This window comes from Oncorhynchus clarkii, chromosome 9, assembly GCF_045791955.1.
Source record: "Oncorhynchus clarkii lewisi isolate Uvic-CL-2024 chromosome 9, UVic_Ocla_1.0, whole genome shotgun sequence".
NCBI classification, from domain to species: domain Eukaryota; kingdom Metazoa; phylum Chordata; class Actinopteri; order Salmoniformes; family Salmonidae; genus Oncorhynchus; species Oncorhynchus clarkii.
In genome coordinates, this window is record NC_092155.1 from 50,493,110 (window position 1) to 50,516,117 (window position 23,008).

Here is a 23,008-nt window from a genome sequence, read left to right on the forward strand (position 1 = left end):
TTTAATCTGCTTGTTGATATGCCACACCTGTCAGGTGGATGGATAATCTTATCTTAACAAATGTGTGCACAAAATTGAAGAGAAATAAGCTTTTTGTGCATATGGAACATTTCTGGGATCTTTTATTTCAGCTCATGGAACATGGGACCAACACTTTACATGTTGCATTTATATTTTTATTCAGTGTAGAATCCACATGAATGTAGAAGTGTTTAGAAACATATTCTATTCTTATTTACAATAAAAGTGACTCCGGAATGACACAATATGTTATGTACCATTGACCGTGAGTGTTAGTAAAGAAAGTGACTAAAGGAAGTGAGAGATAGTGAGGTTATGCATGTATATTAGTACAGATATACAATGTAGTGTGTGTGAGGGGGTCTAATCTATTTGTGTACATGTTTGTCCGTCACTTGTATGTGTAGGCCTACTGTAGTGACAGGCAATATGGCAGCATGGCATCATGATGCAGACAGGGATTGTTTCTCAGAAACCCTCATTTTGAGAGTTAATTAAAGCTGTGTGGGTGGAGCCTCACAGAGAGCCTGCATGTGATAGTAGGACTAGGGCACTTAGGGGTACAGTGGTGAGGTGAAGGGGGGCAGCATGGACCTGCCTCCTCTACTCCCTCTCCTCCCTCTATTTGATGCTCTCTTTTAACGATCCTGGTCGCTTAGCTCGCTCCTTCATCGCCTTTTTCATCCATCTATCTGTCTCCTTTGAAACAATTTCCCACAAATACTAGTTTTTAGTTTTCCTCATCACTTCTATGTTCTCTACTGTCCTTTTCTATATTGTCCCTCTCGTTAACTCCCCCCCCTCCCTCCCTCTCCCTTTAGTGTAGTGTTTCTGTGTCACTGTGTCAGAGCTGCTTAGTGGTTTGACCTGGCACTGGCCCTGTTCTGGAGCACTGGGTGCCCCCTGCCCACGCCACCAGACAAAGCTCAGACACCACCGCCACCACTCTGCCTACTGCATCAAGGGGTAAGTACATGTCTCTCTTCTAGGATGTCCAGTTCTAGCGAAATATGAAAATGGGGTTGTATTTAGTAATTGAAGTCTATGGGTGTCCATCCATGTAGAAGAGTAACAGTATGGGCAAGAAGGACTATATCCTCTCGCCATAGCACGTTGACAGAGTTACAGTGAGCTGGATATTAAAACAGAGGTGCCGTTCATTAGATAGTTCAGTTTTAGGTCACCATTCAGGGGCTTTTCTCAGAACAATACCAGCGGTGTGCCAGCAAGAAATGTGTGTGAGTCACAGGGGTGGCACAGTGTGTGTTGCCATGGCATGCTGCGGCTTTGTGCAGGGTGTTGGACTCTGTACTGGGCAAGGAGGTGGCTGTCTGAGAGAAACTGAAGCTGGGTGTTGTTGTTTTAGAGTTGATTGCTTTCCTTGAATCAATACTCCTCCACTGTCTTCCTTACAAGGGTTTGTTTGTTTGATTATAGTCATGGCCTCTAGAGGATTCTCACATGGTGGTTATTGTGAGAGATTAACCTTAAAGGTATGATTATAACTATAGATATATGAAACTAATCAGAGTAACCAAGGCTGGGGTGTGTTTAGTGAAGGTCCTCTAAGGTCTCACATGGTGGTCACTGCTCCTTGTGAGAGATGGACAGGTGTGATGGACAAGTTACGGAGGCCAAGTTGAAATTGATCTCCCTCCCTGTTTCACAAATGATGTTCCATCTATAGATATATGAAACAAGGATAGAATGACGAGAGTCACGGTCCAATTACTCACTTTTCTAATGTATAACAACAGCATTTGGGTGCAAATCAAATAGTTTTTTTTAATGGACCTAGAGTAACCGAAGTAACTTTATTTATTTTCAATGATTAAATAGCACAGAACAGGATGTAGACCAATATACCCTGTATGAAGGATTAAAAAGACTAAATAACCATTACAGGCCCTGCTCGTGCCATTATTTCTGACAGCATAAGAGGAGAGATCTGTTTTGACTGAAATATCTATGGTGTGTAATTACTAGGTTGTCAGAATTTTCTCAGTTGTTTTGTCCTAGCAGCCTTCAATCTATGTGCAATTATTATGAAAAATGTAGCCTACTTTTGCATCATTTTGTTAAATATGTGATAGCTACTGGCTAAATAACAGTAATAATCAAGTCTTGATGGTCACTTTAAATGGGTTTGTCCTAATGATATACTGTGCACTATGCTATGCTAGACATGCTGGTAGCCAGGGCGTTATAATTTGAGACCACTGCCCTAGATCTCCTGCCCTCCCCCATCACAACCTGTCTTTGTCACCACGTGGAGATGAGAACGCTCCGCAGGGTGGGGCAGTGGTGGGGCATGTTATTAGGGGGCGAGACACTGCCTGTGAATATCCATTCATATGAGCACAGGTGAAGATTGAGAATGAAATCAGAATGAACTAGTTGAGTGATTGATCAAGACATAATTATATTGTATGTGAGAATAATGAGCCCCATAGATTTTTTTAGATTTTCTCCAGCCTCAGATCTCTCATTGTTTGCATCCTTCCGGAATGAATCCTCCTTGTTGACCTACATGGATACCCTTGGTTTCTATATGTCATTACCAGAGGGAATGGGAAAGATAATGAATATATACTGTATGTGATGGTCTGCATGTTCGTCTTCACGGTCGTGTTCTCTTGCAGGGTCCCTGCTTTGAGCTGCAGCGGCCCGTGGCTAACCTGTTATGACATGGTGCAGCGTCCTCTGACCCCCCCATGACGGGGGGCTACTGCAGGGGTACGGAAGGCCCCACAATCAGCCTATATTTTGGAGGGAAACGCCACTGATAGATTAGCCAAGCCAAAATGACTTAATATTAATGAGGAAAGTATCGTTAATTATAGGACATAACATTGAGAGAAATGCATCTGCCAGCACCTCTCTGATTCAAAGGGGTTGGGTTAAATGCGGAAGACACATTTCAGTTGAATGCGTTTAGTTGTACGACTAACTAGGTATCCTCATTTGCCTAAATCTTCTCTATTGGTAATACAAACATCATGATCATCAAACATCTACACAGTTCATTGTAAGACACTATTATATGGGCATACGTTTCTTTACCGACTATATAGTCACATTTTTGTTTAGACTATTGCTGGCCTTTATTTGGCCTTCTGTTTCCACTTTCCAGGGATGTGACAGATGCTGCCTGGGATCTGCGACCTTTGCCTTTTCCCAGCATGACTGATTTCCTCTGGTGTTCAGAGTGGACTGGGGCTTTCTAGCACCATTTTAAATCAGTTATGTTGAAGGGGCATGGCACCTCTTAGTCAACACAGAGAGAAAGGGAGACCTCAGCCATCAAACCGTTCCAGCTATCTCCAGAATCTCATTTTATGGCAACACTGCCTAGGGCTAGGTAGATGTTTTAATTTATTTATAGAGGGGCAGAGATATGTCATTACTGGTCTAACATTTAGTTGAAACGGTTACATTTAATGCCACAACAATTTTGGCATGGGGAAAATGGAGTGGATCAAAGCAGAGTGTTTGCATGTGATAGTCTGTATGCTACTTGTGTGACAAATCTGACTAGTGGTTTCTTACTTTCTTTCTGTTTCTGAATTGATTTAATTATGGTATTCACTGCTTGTCGTGTTTTTCTTCCAATCAGGCTTTCTGTCTTACTCAGCCCGTAATGTAAGATGACTTTCTCACCCCCTCTCTTGTCGTCTCTCACTAATGTATCTATTCTGTTACCTTTTGACTAGTGATTGGTTTGGGATTAACAGGGCGAGTTTGGGCGCGCAGTCTTGGTTAATAATTAGACTGGAACAGACACACACACACACACACACACACACACACACACACACACACACACACACACACACACACACATCCTGTCAGATGGAGGTCTCTCCATCTGACAGGATGTGAGACAGTGAGAGAGTGATTGAGAGTCAGGAGAGCTTTTGTATTCTCTTCCAACAAGGGGAATTAGGTGCTCCCCGCAGCCTGGCAACCATCACCTCTCTGTGGGCGTAACAACACCCCGCTGCCCCTAGAGTAACAGGGCCCTGTGGAGCTGCTGAGAGATGCAGTGTCTCTACACTGACCACTGATGTGAAACAGAGGCGTTTCTCTGTTTAGTTGAAAACAGCCCAGCAGGAAACTGCGCACACACACACACGGCCCCGCACAGCAGCTTTCATCACCTAATACAGAGGTAGGTTTTACATATTAGCTATCTGTTTGAATTGGTGAGGTCCTGTCACCTCTCTATTTCATGTGATAATGAGCACAGTGTTAAATGAGGACAGAACAGCTAGGGATTTGATTGTGTAATTCTTCCTGTAGACGGGAGAGATGAGGGAGTGCACGATCTCTGATGTGTGATGACTTTGATGTTTATCTTTGTTGCTGTTACGCTGGGTATAGATTATAGAAGACAGATGAGTTGGAAATGACAGAAAATAACTAATACCTTCAACCAAATAATATGGTGTTGACTGAGGACTCCATCCCTGTGCCTGTTCAGCTTCCCTGTCGATATGAGCACAGAGGGTATTGAGACAGATGTTCTGGGGAGCAGTCACAGCCTATCTGAACCAAACACTGGGGCTGGAACTGAACAGGACTACTGCCTCTACCTGCACAGGTACTGGATGTTCGTGTGTTTCTTTGGGTTAAAGTAAGTGAGTGTAGATCTGTATGCTGCACATACAGTATATTGGAACCATATGCATACTGTGTGGATGTTAAATGTACCAATTATATCTGTTTACTTACAGATAATTATTAGTGAATTAGTGTTTATGGGTGTGAATTGTATGTCTTCTCAGGGTATTTTTTCAGAATGCATGAATTCATCTCTGTGGGTATCATACAATCCCCACAACACTGCTCTTTTATATAATGTGGGCAATATAATTGGACGGAAGTGTTTGTTTGTGTGATGCAAGTATGGGTTGATATACTGAGGGCATGGTGTGTGTGTGTATGTACTGTGTGTGTGTTTGTTTGATCAGCTGCTGTCTCTCGGTAGGCTGTTCGGGAAGGAGACAGCTGAGTACTTCCTCAACCCATCTCCTGTCCACACTTCCTCACCCACCTGGTACACACTACTGATGAAGAACATGGGAGGTAACTGTTATAATACAAAAGTACATCTTCCCTTTTAGGTGACAATGTTGTATGCAAATGATGTATGCAAATGTCCCCTTTTTTGGTGGTGCAACTGGTTGGAACATTTCCAGAAGGCATTCAAGTGTGTTCTAACTGGAGCGGGAGGAAGTGGTACAGCCCAGCTAAGCATGCACTGTGAGGTCCACCATTTCACCTTTCTGAAAAGTCCCATTATCCAGCCTAGTGTTTCAACAGACTAATTCCCACTGCTAATGTATTAATTGCCATCTAGTGTCTTGCAGTGTGTTGTATGTAGCTTTTCATGTGACCAGTGTGCCTCTGTGTTATGTATTTATTGTGTTGTGTAGCCAGAAGAACCAACCCTCAGAGCCTGGTTCCTCTCTAGGTTTCTTCCTAGGTTCCTGGCTTCTAGGGAGTTTTTGCTAGCCGCTGTGCTTCTGTCTCTGCATTGCTTGGACTTTAGGGTTTTAGGCTGGGGATCGTTAAAGCTCTGATGTAAAAAGAGCTATAAAAAGGGCTTTCTAAAATACATTTGATTGATTGATTGTGTGTCAGATGAGGTGAGTGCTGAGGCCCTGTGGGACACCTTGAGAGAACACTCCACCAGACGACTCAGAGACCTTGAGGAGGAGGAGGAATCTGAGTCTCTTGAGGTCAGGCTAATTATTCATTACACTGGCTAATAAGTACTAATGAGTAATGCCCCTGAGCGGTTCCTGGTCAGGGTCACATTGTCAGCAAAAGTCAGGGATAAAAATGCAGAACAAAATATGTTTGAGGTTGATATTTCTCATAGACAGCTATGACTTCACTTTCCTGTCCCTTTGTCCACAGTTGGTGAAAGCCTCTGGGAACCAGGATGTACAGAGAGAGCGGGGTCACCTACAGCACCTGGCAGGGGTCAGGTATATGTTCAACCTGGCCCAGCTCCACCAGGCTTATTCTGCCCATGTTCTCTCCCTCAACCATCCAGCTCTGCTCCTAGATGACCTGGAGGAGCTTGAGGGACCACATAGTTACCTACCTATCTCACAAATAAACAGGCGAAGGGAAACCTAGCATTATTAAATAAGCATTAGCTATTACTATTGGTAATATAACTACTATAACTACTTCCAAAAGCCTTGCGAATTGAAAATCATTTAAATCAGATGTAGAGACCAATCTTGGGTCAGAGTATCATGTATCTTTTTATATTTGTGTTATTAAATGTGCTTATGCTGTGTTATTCGTATTGTAACAAAAATCCATTTGTGTCAGTGAAATTTGAATTTGTGTGTAATGCTGGGACAAATCTTCCACAAGAGGGCAGTCCCAGATTAAGAGGATGAATGTTTAGTTGAATTTATGCTGGTAGTTTTCACTTTAATATGACAAGCTGTACTTTCAAAATTGCATTTCTATAATTTCCACTCATAGTTTTCAACAAATAGTCATTATTTTATTTGTGAAACTGTGTATAATTTTGTGAGTTTGTAATTAAAAGTGACAAGTGGCAAGTGTAATTGATTGAATCATTCAATGTCCAAAATAATAATAAGTATTATCAATCAAAATCCCCATATTGATCCTAAATGTAATCTAAGTGGATACCATAAACTGTCACCTGAATGAAAAGAGCTATGAAGCATCTTCACTCAAGAGCATTGCTTTATACTGTATGTTTGTGTGCTTGTATGGTTGGATGTGGAAGAGTGTGTGAGTGTGATTGTGCATCCATGGCTGGAACCTGAAATATGTCAACTCAGCACTCTCCAATGGCCCCTGACCTCTGTTATAGACACATCATTGAATCCTACTACTCACTGCTCCGGTTCTCAGGGCAACGAGCCTCCATGCCAGGCTCCTGATTGGTGGTATGCAGGCCCAAATGATAAACACACTAAACATAAACGTCTGATTGCAGCCAAACACGATGAGTATGAAAGCAAGAAGGTACTTTAGATTTCACAGTGGTCAATTTTCCCTAACCATTGCCATGCATCAATCACCTGGAAGAGTACAGCTCTGTGAAATTACAGCCCCAAAACCCACAATTTGACATCCCTGAAGCAGGAAGGAAGATGGGTGGTGGGAGAGGGGCGCGTGTGATGGTGTCCGTCCATCATTTATTAACTGTGCCAATACTGCCACTGACTTCACGGAAGTGTGGAATTCAGACCTATATAGCCCTGTGCCCATAAATCCTAAAAATACACTACATAATACAAAATATAATACATTTTGCAGTCCTACGGACTACTGTATGTACGGAGCTGAGTTATGAACGTTACTCCAAAATAGCAATTTGACCCTCAAAAAACAATGAATTAATAGACCCTCACAAACCAAACCAATAAATCCATTCTTTGCCCTCACCTGTCACATTAACATATTTTTACACCTAGGGTGGAGGGGAATGGAGGAGGAGGTATATTTATAACAATCCCTGGTCCAGCTAGCTCTAACAGCTCTCTCTACCGTGTTGGTGTTATGATGAGGGAATCCTTTAGTGGAAGGGAATGTGAGGTATGCTGGGGAAGGACTTGGTTATGGATCCTAAGTTGTATTTGTCTGTGATGGGGACAACTCCAAACCTAATACAATAAATCAATACAGTAATGAACAGCAAACTACATAACAGATTTACCACACTACCCATCCCCACACAATATCACCCCCATCTGCCCCTTGAACAACAGACTGCTCTCTTGTTCCTGTGCTCTGCAGAAGTCTGTTTTCTGAGGTTTATCTCCCAGTCAGATTTGGCTGGCACCAGATAATGAGCTTGTTGATGGCTTTTGTCATCATCATTCTATAAAGATGTTTATATTCCTCATAACAAAATACCCAGCTGCAGTACCTACAACAGGCTTACATGGAGGCACTAAAAAAGCAAATACAAAATGATTTCTGACAAAGGAAATGACCCATAACCGAACTATTAAGAATTATCACGGGAAATGAAGAAATGAAACATGTTCAACCCCCCCCCCCCCCCTCTTATTTCCATTTCTGATTCTAAATTTGTAACGACTGGGCAGATACCTGTCCTGGTCAGAGTTATTGGGGAGGAGCGGGAAATTAATATTTGTAGAAAGATTACAGACAGAGAGAGGCAGGTGGGAAAAGGAGCAAGTGACTATTACGGGAAATTATAATGAACTAGGTTTAGGGCATTGCAATGTGTATCAAACAAACCGAGCCTTTGTTCTTCTTCTTCCAAGTTTAACGTTGATGTCCTGCACGATAAGGTAACATTTCTGTCGTCTTAACGTCAGCCTTTAACCTACCTGATACCTGACTGAAAGACGTCGATGTCGGGGGTTGAACGGTGTAGTACTGTAGCCCAGTCAGTATAGCGTCAGGGTGGCGCCCATACCTAACAGAAACCTACCTTGTTTGTACAGTAGGGTAGGCCTACATATATATATATAAATATATATTCACTTTGATAAACGCTGGTTTCTACTCCTCCTCCTTTCTGTGCAGTACTGGACTGCAGACCAAACTGTACACAGGACTCATACAGGTGGGCTAGGAAGCAGAGACAGTGGATCAGAGAAAGTGGTGAGCAGGTGAGACTACTGCACATTTTTACCTTTCGTTTTAGCTGTAGAATTAAACCTCACTGCCCTCTTTATTTCTCAAACACTTATCGGTCGTTGACGGTAATAAATAACTGCTGTTATGCGACCGTTTATCCTGAACCTGTGTTTGTAGAACCCTGAGGAAGTTTACAGAATAGGCTAGTGATTTATGGGAGGTACTGTATCCTACTCATTATAATCAATGTAATAACTTCCATAGTTTGCATCTAGTTTTCATGCAGATGGATATTTGGTAGCCTGTAACTTAGAGCATAACACATAAAGTGATTCAGCTTGCTATGGATAATCAGATATTGACAATCAGGAGCTGCAGAGGTATCTCGTCATCTGTGGTCAAATATTGTCACCGAAAGATATGGTAGATAGGAAGATCATAGGCCAACACTCCAGCTCCCAGTCCTAACCCCTGGTCTGCTGACTGAGATTTTAGTACAGGGAACAAGGCAAGTTGAGATAAAAATTGAAGGAAAATTACAGTAGTTATGCAAATAATGACATTCATGAACATTCACTGAAGTATACAATTTTCCAGGAGTTTGGTCTTTCTCTATACCCATTTTTAACTTCTTCCTTATATTTGCTGTTCGGTTCACACGATACCTTGTTCCTGTTTTATTACTGCTTGACACCAGAGCAGCTCTGCTCTGTGCTGTGCATGGCCCTCTGCCACTCCACTGGCCACAGGGTCAGGGCGAGCAGATTACTGACACCATTTCACACATTCCACTGGGATTAGGAAGCTACTCAAATGAACATTGAAAGGGGGACCTCCTGTTCAATCACTTTCAGTCACAGTAAAGATTTTTAGATTGATTAGGGAATCCCCAATGTATATGTAGGACTATTCTATGACATGAGGCTTTAGCTGGAAAATAGCCCTTATACATTCTTCTTACTTTTTTTTGTCTGTTAACTGTAACATGAGTTGGACAAAATTGACCATCACTCTTAGATTTGTGGACCCTGCTGGCACTAATTTGCAAATGTTCCCAATCAATGGCACTGTTTGGATTGCCTCACGACTCCAACTGAATTGTTCCGCAGCTCTACCGTTCGCTATAGACTTCAGTCCGAGACAGCCATCATTGAAGTCATTTGTGGTGATGTCAAAAGGAGGTGTGTTGTACAAAACAAAGTCATCAGCGATTGGATCATCTCTAACCAATCAGAATATCAAAGCCAATGACAAATTTTCAAACGCTGCTTTACCCACGTGTGTTCTGGCTCTGGTTCAACCCGGTTTCTGGGACCAATCATACGGTCTAAAATGAATTTCCCGTCTGGAAATCTTCAGATAGGTACTCAGATACAGACTCGTTGCAGAGAAGCCACTAACGTCCATGGGTGTGGCGTAGCGTTTGGTTGGAGCAAGGAGTTTGGGTAGCCAGGCAACTGTTTAAGCATCTGAAAGGTTTCCATGGCCTCTGTCTGTGGGCTTAGTTAGTATAAGTTTAATCAGCTCCTGGTTGGTATTTAGCTCCACTGCTGTGTGTGTCACTAACCTAAGGGGTTCAAGAGATCTGCAAGTCTTGCTGCCCCAAGCAGCCCTTGGGAGGGCGTCAGCCTCATCTCTCATCCCAGCCCGTCAGCACCTGCTGCCTCAGCCGTTGCCCTGTTCTGCTCTGTGGAGCTAGTGTCTGGAGAGGGGCCCCTTCCAAAGCCCAAAAACACTGTATCAATATGTCTTTGATATTTGAGATTCTCTCTGGGGTTGTGATTCAAACTTAATCATGTTCCTTGACTGAAATCACCCCCTTGTTTCCTCCTGACATGGGACTTGGGACTTGTATTAGTGATTAGTCTCTCAATTACATCTGGCTTTGATTCGGCTTACAGTGTGACTCCAGACAGCTGTTCAGCTACAATGTAAAGAGATAATTGAAGATAAGCCCCTGTCTGTCAAATAATGTAATGTACCCTTGGCAAAACCATGTGATTAAAGCTGTCTGATGGAATAATACATGACTCACAGTTGAGGCCTAGTCTGTCTTCACAGAAGATGTAATCTTAACTCTTTGATAAAGGGATCTTTAGGAAATCCATTTAATTATCAGTAAAGTCACACTCGCACACACACACATGCTCGCACAGACGCACGCACATGCACATCCTCTGATGATCTGAGCTGATTCTAATCTCCAGGGAAATGCCTGATTGCGTCTGAAATATATCTCACTAATAACAGGAAACCATTCAAACTTGCGGCCACACCCCTTTGTGAAGGAGCTGTCAAAATACTCTGCCTGTCTCCCATGTAAGCTGTCCAAGCCGTTGTCTTCTCCTGGTAACTCTGAATAAAGACAAATGAATAGAATAATACACATATGCTCACCCTGATGTTCTGGAAATGAAGTCTTACTATCTTCTCTCTTGGTGACTGAACAACTGATATGCATCATGGCGTTGTGCATACACTTAGAATTCACCAACTTCGGTTATAATCCATTTGACAGAAAGTCAGAGGCAGTAGTCTTTAAGCTACATGTCCCTAAAGTGCCCTCAACTTCAGCCCAGACACAGAGCACATCTTTGAAAATGTCTTGAATATTTATCATTGTAATGAGCCATAGCTCAACAAATTATTACAAAGAGATAGGAGAATGTACAGGTAACGGCAAAACTATTGGAAACACTAAATGAGTAAATGAGGGATACAAAGTATATTGAAAGCAAGTGCTTCCACACAGGTGTGGTTCCTGAGTTAATTAAGCAATTAACATCCCATCATGCTTAGGGTCATGTATGAAAATGCTGGGCAGGCCATTATTTTGTCTACCGCGGCTATGCCGCCTGTAAAGATCAGGAAGGGCCGCATACTGTTTAAGCTCCCAATTCACTGCTTTACTGACCACGTTTCGATCCAAAGCGGATCTTCGTCAGGTCGAACAGAATGAGTGCTCACGTCCCAGAATGCACACATTTCACCTCACATGACCATTGGGTGTGGAAACTAATCAATTCACTTTTGAATTAATCCCAGAGGTACATGTGGTCATAAAGGATGATGTACGTACAAATGGGTTCAAGGTAAAACGTAGGCAACAGTAAAAAAAAAAAAAAAAACATGTTGGAAACTGTTGGAACACGTGCCCATGTGACCATTACACACAGGACGCGCGGTTGCCGTAGAAATAATTCCAGTGACCTATTTCATAAACAACTTGTGTACCTTTAATCCTTTCATATCAATGAGATGGGCACATGTTACATAATCTAATATATATGTACAAAATGACCAAGTGGAGATCTCGAAGGCCGGACAATGGCTATGCCCCCATAGGATGACAATACCCCCATCCGCAGGACACGAGTGGTCACTGAATGGCTTGATGAGCATGAAAACAATGTAAACCATATGCCATGGCCGTCTCAGTAACCAGATCTCAACCCAATTGAACACTTATGGGAGATTCTGGAGTGGTGCCTGAGACAGTGTTTTCCACCACTATCAACAATACACCAAATTATGGAATTTCTCGTGGAAGAACGGTGTCGCTGCTCTCCAATAGAGTCTCAGACACTTGTAGAATCTATGCCAAGGTGCATTGAAGCTGTTCTGCCTTGTGGTGAACCAACACCCTTTTAAGACGCTTTATGTTGGTGTTTCCTTTATTTTAGCAGTTACCTGTATATTGTATTACTTATTCTGTATGTGGTAGTGGTGGTCTTGTCTTTACCTGCAGCGGCTTAGTTAGCTTGCATTGAGACGCTGGATCTGATACAGATCATTACCGTTAAGGGGAATGGAAGGACACAAACAAGTTGTTGTATGTCTGTCATACAGATACACTCTGTCTGCATCATTGAAGACTTGGGCCAATTAGGCTACTGCGGAGATCGGCAGAGAAAGATATTTCTGTCACGATCGTTGGAAGCATACTCGGACCAACGTGCAGCGTGATCTGGGTTCCACATCTTTTTTATTTAAAGTAAGTGAACCACACAACAAATCAATAAAGAATAAACAAAACGTGACGACAATGGAGTGCTAACATGCAACTACACATAAACAATATCCCACAAACACAGGTGGGAAAAATGCTACTTAAATATGTTCCCCAATTAGAGACAACGATTATCAACAATGATTTTAATTGGGAGTCATACAAATCACCAACATAGAAAGACTAAACTAGAACCCCACATAGAAAATATAAACTAGAATACCCTCCAGTCACGCCCTGACCTACTATACCATAGAGAAACAAAGGCTCTCTATGGTCAGAGCGTGACAATTTCAGATGATCCTGGATTTAAACCTGGAGATGTCTTTTTATTTCTGGAAGGAAAATCGTCATATATCAATCGCAGCTCTAATCGTAACCCTGTTGAAGACACAACAGAAGTTGCCATGCAGACGGTATATGATTATGTCATGTAGTTTGTCAGGGAAGAGGCTCCTGTGTTTCCAGTAGTGTATGTTTGAAGTTCTCAGGGGATTATAAAGTATTTGAAGTGGGGTTTTAATCATTACATAGCTATACTGATTCCTTCTGTTGGGGATGTCACTTTTGGGTGGTCTGTCTCCTTCCCAGCCGTACTGTATGGAGAGGTCTATTTGATCAGGGGAAATCTAGACAGGTTATTGGTCATAGTTTTACTTACAGTACAAAGAGTCAAAGTGCATTAAGTACAAACAGGTTAACAATGACATACAATCTGTAGGCTACTAGTTTGTTCAAGGACTCACAGCAGTATGTTTGGGTTAGTGATAGATAGCAGGTCTCAGGTCAGCTCTGGAAAGGGGTTTAAATGTCCTGAGGGTCATCCAGAGACTAAACACTGATCCTAATCACTTACCATTTGACTCCTTTACTGTTAATGTTTCATTGACGTTGTTTCAGCGTTGAATTTGGACCATGTTGTCTGTGAAGGTTGCCACGCTGAGTCACGTGCCTTTATAAAGAGAGAGACTCTTCCATCATGACCTAATGTGAGTGAGCAGCAACCTGATGTTGCCAAGCTCTGTCGTACTTGGCCTGCTGTCACTCCTTTTGCCTCTGCCTGTCCTTTTACTTTTGATCTGATGGCCGTATACAGAATGGATCATCTGGTCAGTTAATAAGAAATAAGTCAGACTGACATAATTAGTTATTTTAGGTGTTAACCTTTCTTTGAATTATGTCGCAGTGAACATTGACTCAGGACAGTTAAAGTGGCAAAATGTAACTTTTTGGGCGACCTGACCAAATTCACACTGAAATGTGAGTTATAGGTCTGTCATTCTACTTGAAAGCAAGTATTTGAAGCAGTAGATCTGTTCTATGTGCGCTATTTCTACGCTTGTTCTTAAGTTCAGTTTTTGCTTTTTTTTTACTTTTGGTTTTGTACAACAACTTCAAACAGCTGAAAATACAATATTTTTGCTTATGGAAAATATATTTAACAGCGGTTTAGATGGTACAATGATTCTAGCTTATTTTGCCTCATAACTATTATGGTTTTAGCAACCAGGAAATGGCTGAGCGATTTCTGCTTAGTGCAACTTTAAAGAAATGTGTTATTGAATGGTTGCCTATGCACCGCTGCTATCGAAACAAGTTCATTATGATGTGTACATTTCATTCAGTACTGTTCTGAAGCACTATTTGTCCATGAAAACACAGCTGGTATTCCGTCTACATGACACACACACACACACACACACACACACACACACACACACACACACACACACACACACACACACACACACACACACACACACACACACACACACACACACACACACACACACACACACACACACACACACAAGGCTTATCATTATTGTGTTCTAGGATATGAAAGCCAGGGATTATTTTGTCTAGTGTCCCCAGGTTACTTTATCTTTCATCTGACTTTTACTGGGGAGGCATAGCGGTGAGCACTGTTCCAACCGCATGTCTCCCTCCTATTAAAATATGTGTGTGTGTCGGTGTGTGTGTGTGTGTGTGCGCGTGCACTGAGTATACTGAACTGAACTGAACTGAAGTATGACACTATTATCTGGATTTGTTTTAAAGTAACTGTCCAGTGAAAATGTCACTTTTTAAAGTTCATATTCTGTTAACATACCCAAATAATGCTGTTGACTCATATTTTTGTTCAAAGCATACATTTGAGAAAAAAACACTTAAAAACTGAGGAGGACGAGCTGGCCAATCAGTCTACTCGCATGAATATTTTTAATGACCCACAGTATTCTGTTGTTGGGGTACGCCCACACCATGCCAACACAGAAGAGCTGCTTTTTAACATACTTCATAAAAATGGAAGGAAAACTATTTCACTCATATTGCAATTAATTATAGACAATATTTCATAGAAATCTGGAAAAACTGGACAGTTACTTTAAGACCCTCCGTGTTTTTCACTCTACTGTAGTCTAGGCCAGAGGCCTGGACATGTTCTTGGAAGTTCAGGATAAAAGGCTAGCAGAAAGAATATAGTGTTGAGGGGGTTTTGACCTGTGTGTTCGCTGTGCTTTACCGTACCACCACCACCCTTAGGATGGATGTCTTTCAATACCTATTTTGACGGAAGGATGAATGAGGTCATGTATTGCTCTTTTATTCAAAGTGCAGAGGTCCTCTGTGGAGCCATTGAATTGGCATTTTGATTCACAGAGAGAATGTAGTTGGTATTGTTATCCCCTCCCCACTAGTCTGTAAACAGGTGAGCTATAGACATCTCTGTCTTGATTGGGACTCGATCGGGTTACCATTATGTTTTCAATGTCAACACACACACACACACACTTTTTGGCACAAAAAAACACATGCAAGATCAAGATCAGACCATAGCGACATGCTTATGAAATCACTTTTCCTCAGGTTCTGAATCTGCTGCGGTTGCCCCGCATTGGACTCCATCTCAGTGCCCTTTCATAGCGAGGGTCAAAGGTCATGTAACCACAGAGCAGTGAATGTGAGGGCGGCTTTGTTCCGTTGTGTGGTTTCTGTGGTTTGGCTGGTTGACACACAACCTTACTGCCATCTCATACAAAGGTTTAACCTTTTAACCCAGTGGTCACCAACAGGTTGATCGCGATCAAAGTTGATCGCAGCAAAGTTGATACTGTGAGATTTCAAAACTTTTAAAACCATGACTTGAGATCAACTGTCAATTAATACAGCCATGTGCTGCTGTTGTTCTCAGTGAGTTCATGTTTAAGTGCTTACTCAGCGCTGTCCTCACTTTTTATTCAACACTTTTATAAGTCATGAACATGTTTGTTCTTCCCTACTTCCACTCGTGCTGCAACCAGCACTTCAGCTGTAATGAATGAGTAGGAAAGTGTATCGATAGGCTTGCTCTGTTATTATTAGCAGAGGAATATTTCACCTTCTCTGTTCATAGGAGTAACAACATGGATTTGTGCGGTGCGACTACAGTTTTGCCATCAGCTGGAAGACGGTGTCCCTTTTTGCTCAGCGTCAGCAGAGGAAAGGGAGAGCGGAGGGACGTTGAGAGGCGGACCCTCAGTCTGCTGCTCTAACCCTCCGCTGAGACTGACCGTCAGATGCGCAGGCATCCATCAGCCCAGTAAAATACAAATAAAAAACACATTTCTTAAATGTATGTTCACTCAGCTGTGCCTCACAAGTAATACAACAACTGATCTATTACCGGTGTGATCATATCGTCTACCTCAAAATGTTTATATATATATTTTTTTTTAATGGTCCGAACAACAATGGATTGGCAGAGCAATTCAAGTAAAGCTAATATGCTGTGATAATGTATTGGGCCTATAGCCTAGCCTACTGCACAAACCTCATTGCTACAGAACTGTTTTTAAAAGGGTAATGTTGCACAGACTTACGTTTTTTAACTCATATAAAATACCAAATCTGAGCGGTTGATCTCAGCTTGCATTTGGACTCAGAAAGTGATCTTGACTCAGAAAGGGTTGGTGACCACTGCTTTAGCCCTCAACCGGCTGGTAGAGCATGTTTGGCAATGGAGTTAGAAGTAGATATGAAAACAAATCTTCACCTTAACTTGATTGGTCAACTCCCCCAGCCCTCCTGCAGCAATTAACATAATTTGTATCCATCGTTTTGGGTTGCTGCAGTTCAGTGTTGTGGCACTCTGACTTTGCCCACTCAGAGGTCTGTAAGAAAACTCCAAATCAGTCACCAAAGATATGGGATAAACGGCAGGAATTCAGTTGGTGATGGATAAATATTGCACATTTCCTGTTAGTAGAGACCTTGAAGAGTAGAAATATGCAAATAAATATTTAAAATGTAAAAAGGCTAAAAGTAATATATATTTTAAATGTGCTCATCCGGGGGGTTGATATGTCAGTGACAAGTATGGTGAACTAATATGGTATGTATATTTTCTATAAAAAATTATTTTGGTGAAAAATAGGATTGAATTGTTGAAACCACACTATATTAGGTGACATAAATTGACCCATGGAGTCATTTAATCAATATTCAGAAGGGCCTTTAAGTTTGCCTATAAAATAACGCCTATAATAGTAATTAAAGCACTTTGTAATTTAGTATCTAAAAATGCAGTTGGAATATGTGGGAAAGATGGTGGAAGAATCTGGATAATTTGAAATGTAAGAAAACCATTTTGATAGACATTGCACTCTATACTCTAAACATATTCATTTCAATGTAATTGAATATTCATGTTTGGATGTGCACAATTATCATAATTACTCATTTAATGATGCTTACCTACCTAAAAAAGCCATTGAAGCAGACCTAAAGTCATTTTTGTAGTATTATTGAGAAGAACAAAAATATAATGCAAATTGCCATTCTAATATGGCATTGCTGGTATGACCCTCTTTTGACTTCTCAACAGCCTGGTAGAGCTCTGTTAGTCCCCAAATAAACATAAAGTTTAACAAAAATATTGGAAGTTCTTATTTGAGTTGTTAGTAATAGTAATTTAATGTTCGACATGTTTATGAAGAAGAGACAGTTAAAGGGTTAGGCATGGTATATGAGAGTCCCTCCCACCTGGAACTAGGATTTAATTATATTGAAACCACAGTTTCTCTGACTTTGTCAGAGTTTAGTCAACTACTGTATGTCCTATTGATCGAGACTTACTGTATCAACTTAAAGTTGTTGTGCCACATTGTGCTAAAGTAACACAGTTCAACCTTCAAGGTTGTGGGGTATCTTCTTATTTCATCCAATGAAAATATAGAGCATGTTTTTATTTTCTCTCCTCATTTCAACTTCTTAGTTAGTTAAGTTGTAATTCCTATGTCATGTAGTGCACAGGGACAACCCTGTCTGCAACAGGAAGTACTTATGCCACAAACTCAGCAGGTTATTTTTCCCTGGACCGGAGGTCCTGTGTCGTCTCTCTGGTGGTCAGTTTGGATGGGAGGGGGTGTCCCTGCACCGACGGCCCAGGGACAGCCAACACAGCGCCCCAACCCCTCCCTCTCTCCTTCCCTCCTTCCTCCCCTCCATCCCAACTCAACCCCCCCCCCCCCCCCCCCCCCACCCCACACACACACACAAAAAAGTGGGGCAGTGCATTCCGCCTGCCTAGAGACCATTTCCCCTTTCACACAGTGGCTCTCAGAGTGACAGCTGAATTTGAATAAGAATCGCTGTCCACACTGCGCGCACAGACACACACACACACACACGCACACTAAAAGTGAACCAGCCTGCAGAAAGCTTCTCACCACAGAGAGGACTGAGTTTACTTGCGTGGCTGTGTGAGTACTTAGATCTTATTTATGCTATTACTCTGTATAGACACTTTTCAGAAGTTGGACCTAACAGATGTTGTGTCGGATTGTTTGTCTGAACAGGTTTGATAGTGATGGGGGAATAAATCGACACAGTTACATATCGCAATATTATTTTGGATGATATTATATTGATACTTTGACTCCAATTTGTTTTTGCTAGGTAGCGCTACGCGGCTGTACCTGCTGTATTTTTCATCCTATAGCTTGCTCTCCATCTTTTTTTAAAATAGTGAGACAATATTTTTCTCTCTTTTATTTCCAGGACCGATCAAAACACACTTTCTCATGGTCTCTCTTGTCACTCTGCAGCAGGCATATAGTGAGCAATATGCTTGGAACATCAAATTTCAATAAAATCGCAGTATTGAATCGCAATACATCGGCACCTATGTATCGTGATAATATGGTTTCGTGAGGTCCCTGGTAATTCCCAGAAGTAAAGTTTGAGAACTTTGTCAGGTCTGCTAGTGTGTTGCACTTTTAAAAAAAAATCTATTTGAGTATTTTTTTGCATACGGGCACTCCATTTTTGTAAACACATAATATCAGAGATTTATGTTATTATATTTTCATTATGGTGAATTTGTTGTACTTTATGGTAGATGTAACTTTGTGAGATACTGAATTGGCATTCTGCGGTAGATAAGTGTGTCTGGTAAACTGTCAGGTTTCTGTGGCATGTTGTCTTGTTTCTGTGGTAAACTGTCAGGTTTCTGTGGCATGTTGTCTTGTTTCTGTGGTAAACTGTCAGGTTTCTGTGGCATGTTGTCTTGTTTCTGTGGTAAACTGTCAGGTTTCTGTGGCATGTTGTCTTGTTTCTGTAGTAAACTGGCAGGTTTCTGTGGCATGTTGTCTTGTTTCTGTAGTAAACTGGCAGGTTTCTGTGGCATGTTGTCTTGTTTCTGTGGTAAACTGGCAGGTTTCTGTAGCATGTTGTCTTATTTCTGTGGAAAACTGTCTGCTGTGTTAAAATCACTTAATTTGCTTTTAACTGTTCTCCCTGTGGTTGTTTTATGTTGGTGGGAAACTGTGGTAGTGGCATTATGATGCAGAGCTGTGCTGTCCCAGTGTTGGACACTCTTCAGCAGAGTGGAGTGGCTGCAGTGAGGGGCCCTGATCCTCTCAAGGGTTTATACCCACAGAGAGACCCACCAGCCAGCCAGCCCCCAGCCCCTCTGTCCCCAAGCTGCAGTAGGTAGGGAACCAAGCAGTGATAGGGAACTCCGCAGTGCAATAGCCGCTTGTTGTTTTCTTTGACTTTTCCCCGCTCTACTTGTCAATACTCAGCTTGCTGAGTTTATTGGGATTGTAACACTGCAGAGTTTTTTATTTTATTGGGATTGTTACATTTTCCTCTTGTTATTCTGCATTATAGAGGAGTCATGCAGGTATGGTCATTGGCCATATGAGAACAGCAGCACGGGGAGTTAGCTATCCCTGTACAATGGATATGACATCACTGTGTGGTACCGGCATCCCTCGGCCTCACTACTAGTACATGTTAATCTGTTACAGATGCAAATGTACAGTGTTCTGTATTGAAGGTTTGTTTGAAGGATTGCTGGTGGGATTATGTTTAAAAAAAATTTGCCATGTTAACGCATATTGAAAAAAGTATTAGAAATTGTACTATTGTCACTTGGTAGGATGTAGTACTATTTGACAACAACTTTAATTTGTTTGAGCCAAGTCAGATTAGAATAGTTGGACATCTGTAATCTGTGTTCCCACGCGCAGATCTGTAGGGAACATGCTCGGTCACATTCAGTCCTTAGAGCTGTGTTTGTGGAGACTGTGCACACACAACTCCTTTCTCTCCACAGTGTCACGACACGGTCACAGAGGCACCCCTGACCCCCTGAGGTCCAGTGTGTTAGGGTCAGCAGCACATACACACATTTCCTAATGGATTTATTGGTATAAATTGTTGGGCCCTCCAGCGTTTCAATAGAGTATCATTGTGTATTATGATGCAAAATTATGATATTATGACATTGAAGACCAAAAAGACCAAGTCTATTTTGTCTTATTCACACATACTCTCTCCTACTCTGTGTTTCAGCCTTCCGGATGGCCTTCTGTCAAATTCGACTGACATCCGCCATGGCTGCATATCTGGGAATATTTATTTTAGGTGAGTGGAAGTTTCAGTTTGATCCTGCTCTCTGTAAACACTGTATTACAGTAGGTCTCGAAGGTGATGTATTATCTATCTTGGTGGCAGATGAGCAACACATCGCAGACAATATAGATGTAGGATCTTAGTTTGAGCCAGTTTGCTACAGCAGGAAAATAATCCTGCAGCAACAGGAAATGTCAATTATTATGTGGATTATGGACATTATGGACATTTATGTTAGGGTTGGTACGTTTGTCGTTATTTCAAAGTGGAAATTAACAACTTCAGAAGCCTTTGTTGCCCTTTCCTGCAGTCAAATGACCCAGTAGCTTCATGGGAGGAATCTTATTAATATTTTTCATAATTAAATAATTATTAAACATAATCTTTTTTCTTTGTCAAACGGTTTTGTTATTTCAGTCTTCTGTGATCTATATGAAGTGTAATATTGAGATGCAAACTCAAAATGTAATACATTTCAACTCTATATCTGATGGGGTACAGGTGTCTTATACACATAACCATGTGTGTGAGGTGTATACTTTTGTTTCAAAGTAGATTTGTTTAAGACTACCAAGAAACACTCAGTGTGACCCTGATTTAGCCCACTGCATTAAAAGGTTCAACCTAAAATACACTACACATTTAAATGTCCCCCCCCCAAAAAAACAAAAAAAAAACATTACAAAATAAACAAAATAAAAATGTTTTTCCATTGCAGGAAAGTTCCCCTGCAACAGGGTGATCAAATTAAGATTCTACACCTGTATGTCTGTATATTAACTCTATAGACCTTGATTCTAAACAGCCCCTCAGACATTGTGTTATTATTGGTCCTGTCAACAGACAGACATGGCTCCCCTTTCTCTCTCCTGACTCTTTTATTATCCACACTCGTGTTTTCCCTCCTCTGTCATTAACTGTTGACACACATGGCTGCGCCCTCTCTGAAGACGTTCAATTAACAGTATTGTGTGTGAGCGGCTCTGCTTTCTACTCACCGATGAAAGGTACACACAAAAGACAGGGGAAACTGTCCACCAGAGAGAGGGGCGACTTGACTACAGTCCTCTCATCACCCCCATCCAGAACCACAGCGCTCTGAGTACACAAATACTCTCAGTGTTGAAATATGTATTGTTGATGTTTGTCACTCAGAATCAGCTGCTTACCCTGAACACCAGGATGAATGTTGTATTTCATGAGTTTATTGACCATTGAAAATACTCATTTTCCAACGCTTACTTACCTGAATCAGCTATGGGCATATTATGCCGTAGACTCCCACACTGGAGGACAACAATAGTTTGAGGCATCTGGTTTTGGAAACAGGCCTTGATGACCTTGTACTATACATAAGAGTCCCACAGGCCACAACAACTCACTGTTGTCTCCACTCCTCCAGTCACACTACACTCAAAGAAATTCTGTGTTGCTGGGTTGCAGGCATTGGGTCGCTTATGGGTTGTTTTCTTTACAAAACTGCTGGGATATTGATGCTGGGTTTTTGATGCTGGGTTATGGAGGCGTGGCTTAGTACACTTGTGTAAGCCATTAAGATAGTCCTTTTTGGCTTCCCGGGAGAGTAAATGTCATCCCAGGTTATCACATGTTAAGGTTGGGTTGTTTTTAACCCAGTATATTTTTGCAGTGTAATGTCTGAACTTACTTTGCTCAGAACCCTGTGTTTGTGGTTCTTTCAAATCAAATCAAAGACACTTTTATTTGTCACATGCGCCGAATACAACAAGTATAGACTTTAACGTGAAATGCTTACTTACGAGCCCTTTCCCAAAAATGCAGTTAAAAAGTAGAAGATTAACAAATAGATAAAAATAAAATAGTAACACAATAAAATAACAATAACAAGGCTATATACAGGCTATATACAGGGAGTACTGGTACCAAGTCAGTGTACTGGGTTACGAGGTAGTTGGGTGATTAATTGAGGTAATATGTACATGTAGGTTTGATTAGGTGATTGATTGAAGTACTATGTACATGTAGGTGGGGGAGAAAAGCAGAAAGTCTGGGTAGCCGTTTAATTAACTGTTCATCAGTGTTATGGCTTTGGGGTAGAAGCTGTTCAGAAGCCTTTTTGTCCCAGACTTGGCTCTCTGGTACCAATTACCGTGCGGTAGCACAGAGAACAGACCGACTTGGGTGGCTAGAGTCTTTGACAATTTTTAGGGCCTTCCTTTGACACTGCCTGTTATGGAGGTCCTGGATGACAGGGAGCTCGGCCTCAGTGATGTAATTGGCCGTACGCACCTTGAGGTCGGATGCCAGTCAGTTGCGTGTGTATCACCAAGCGGTGATGCAACCATTCAAGATGCTCTCGATGGTGCAGCTGTATAACTTTTTCAGGATCTGAGGGCCCATGGCAAATTTTTTCAGCCTCCTGAGGGGGAAGAGGCATGGTTGTGCCCTCTTCACAACTGTGTTGGTGTGTTTGAACCATGA

The 23,008-nt window shown here is 41.7% G+C and overlaps 2 protein-coding genes across 3 annotated transcripts in view; both read left to right on the forward strand.

Moving 5' to 3' along the window:
- Window positions 1-3,269: 3,269 nt before the first annotated feature.
- LOC139416488 (uncharacterized) lies at window positions 3,270-6,617 on the forward strand. 2 transcript variants are annotated; one of them, XM_071165127.1, is made up of 5 exons: window positions 3,270-4,192; window positions 4,505-4,624; window positions 5,012-5,109; window positions 5,668-5,765; window positions 5,947-6,617. In XM_071165127.1, exons 2-5 carry the CDS (start codon window positions 4,518-4,520, stop codon window positions 6,169-6,171), a joined length of 528 nt encoding a protein of 175 aa, XP_071021228.1. In that variant the 5' UTR covers window positions 3,270-4,192; window positions 4,505-4,517; the 3' UTR covers window positions 6,172-6,617. The 2 variants fall into 2 exon arrangements, with proteins under 2 accessions (XP_071021228.1, XP_071021229.1); XM_071165128.1 differs by having other exon boundaries at window positions 4,098-4,192; window positions 4,481-4,624; window positions 5,947-6,265.
- Window positions 6,618-8,621: 2,004 nt separating this feature from the next.
- LOC139416489 (laminin, beta 2-like) overlaps window positions 8,622-23,008 on the forward strand; it is a 53,464-nt gene continuing 39,077 nt past the window's right edge. Inside the window, exons 1-2 of the mRNA XM_071165129.1 lie at window positions 8,622-8,669; window positions 20,489-20,560. Coding sequence (XP_071021230.1) covers window positions 20,497-20,560 — 64 coding nt within the window. The 5' untranslated portion in view covers window positions 8,622-8,669; window positions 20,489-20,496. The remainder of the gene's footprint in view (window positions 8,670-20,488; window positions 20,561-23,008) is intronic.

Bases quoted from the DNA above. Each gene is read 5' to 3' on its own strand.
- LOC139416488 (XM_071165127.1), top strand. From the start codon at position 4,518: ATGAGCACAGAGGGTATTGAGACAGATGTTCTGGGGAGCAGTCACAGC. The intron at 4,625-5,011 runs GTACTGGATGTT...GTCTCTCGGTAG, and splicing joins TACTGCCTCTACCTGCACAG to GCTGTTCGGGAAGGAGACAG. The intron at 5,110-5,667 runs GTAACTGTTATA...ATTGTGTGTCAG, and splicing joins ACTGATGAAGAACATGGGAG to ATGAGGTGAGTGCTGAGGCC.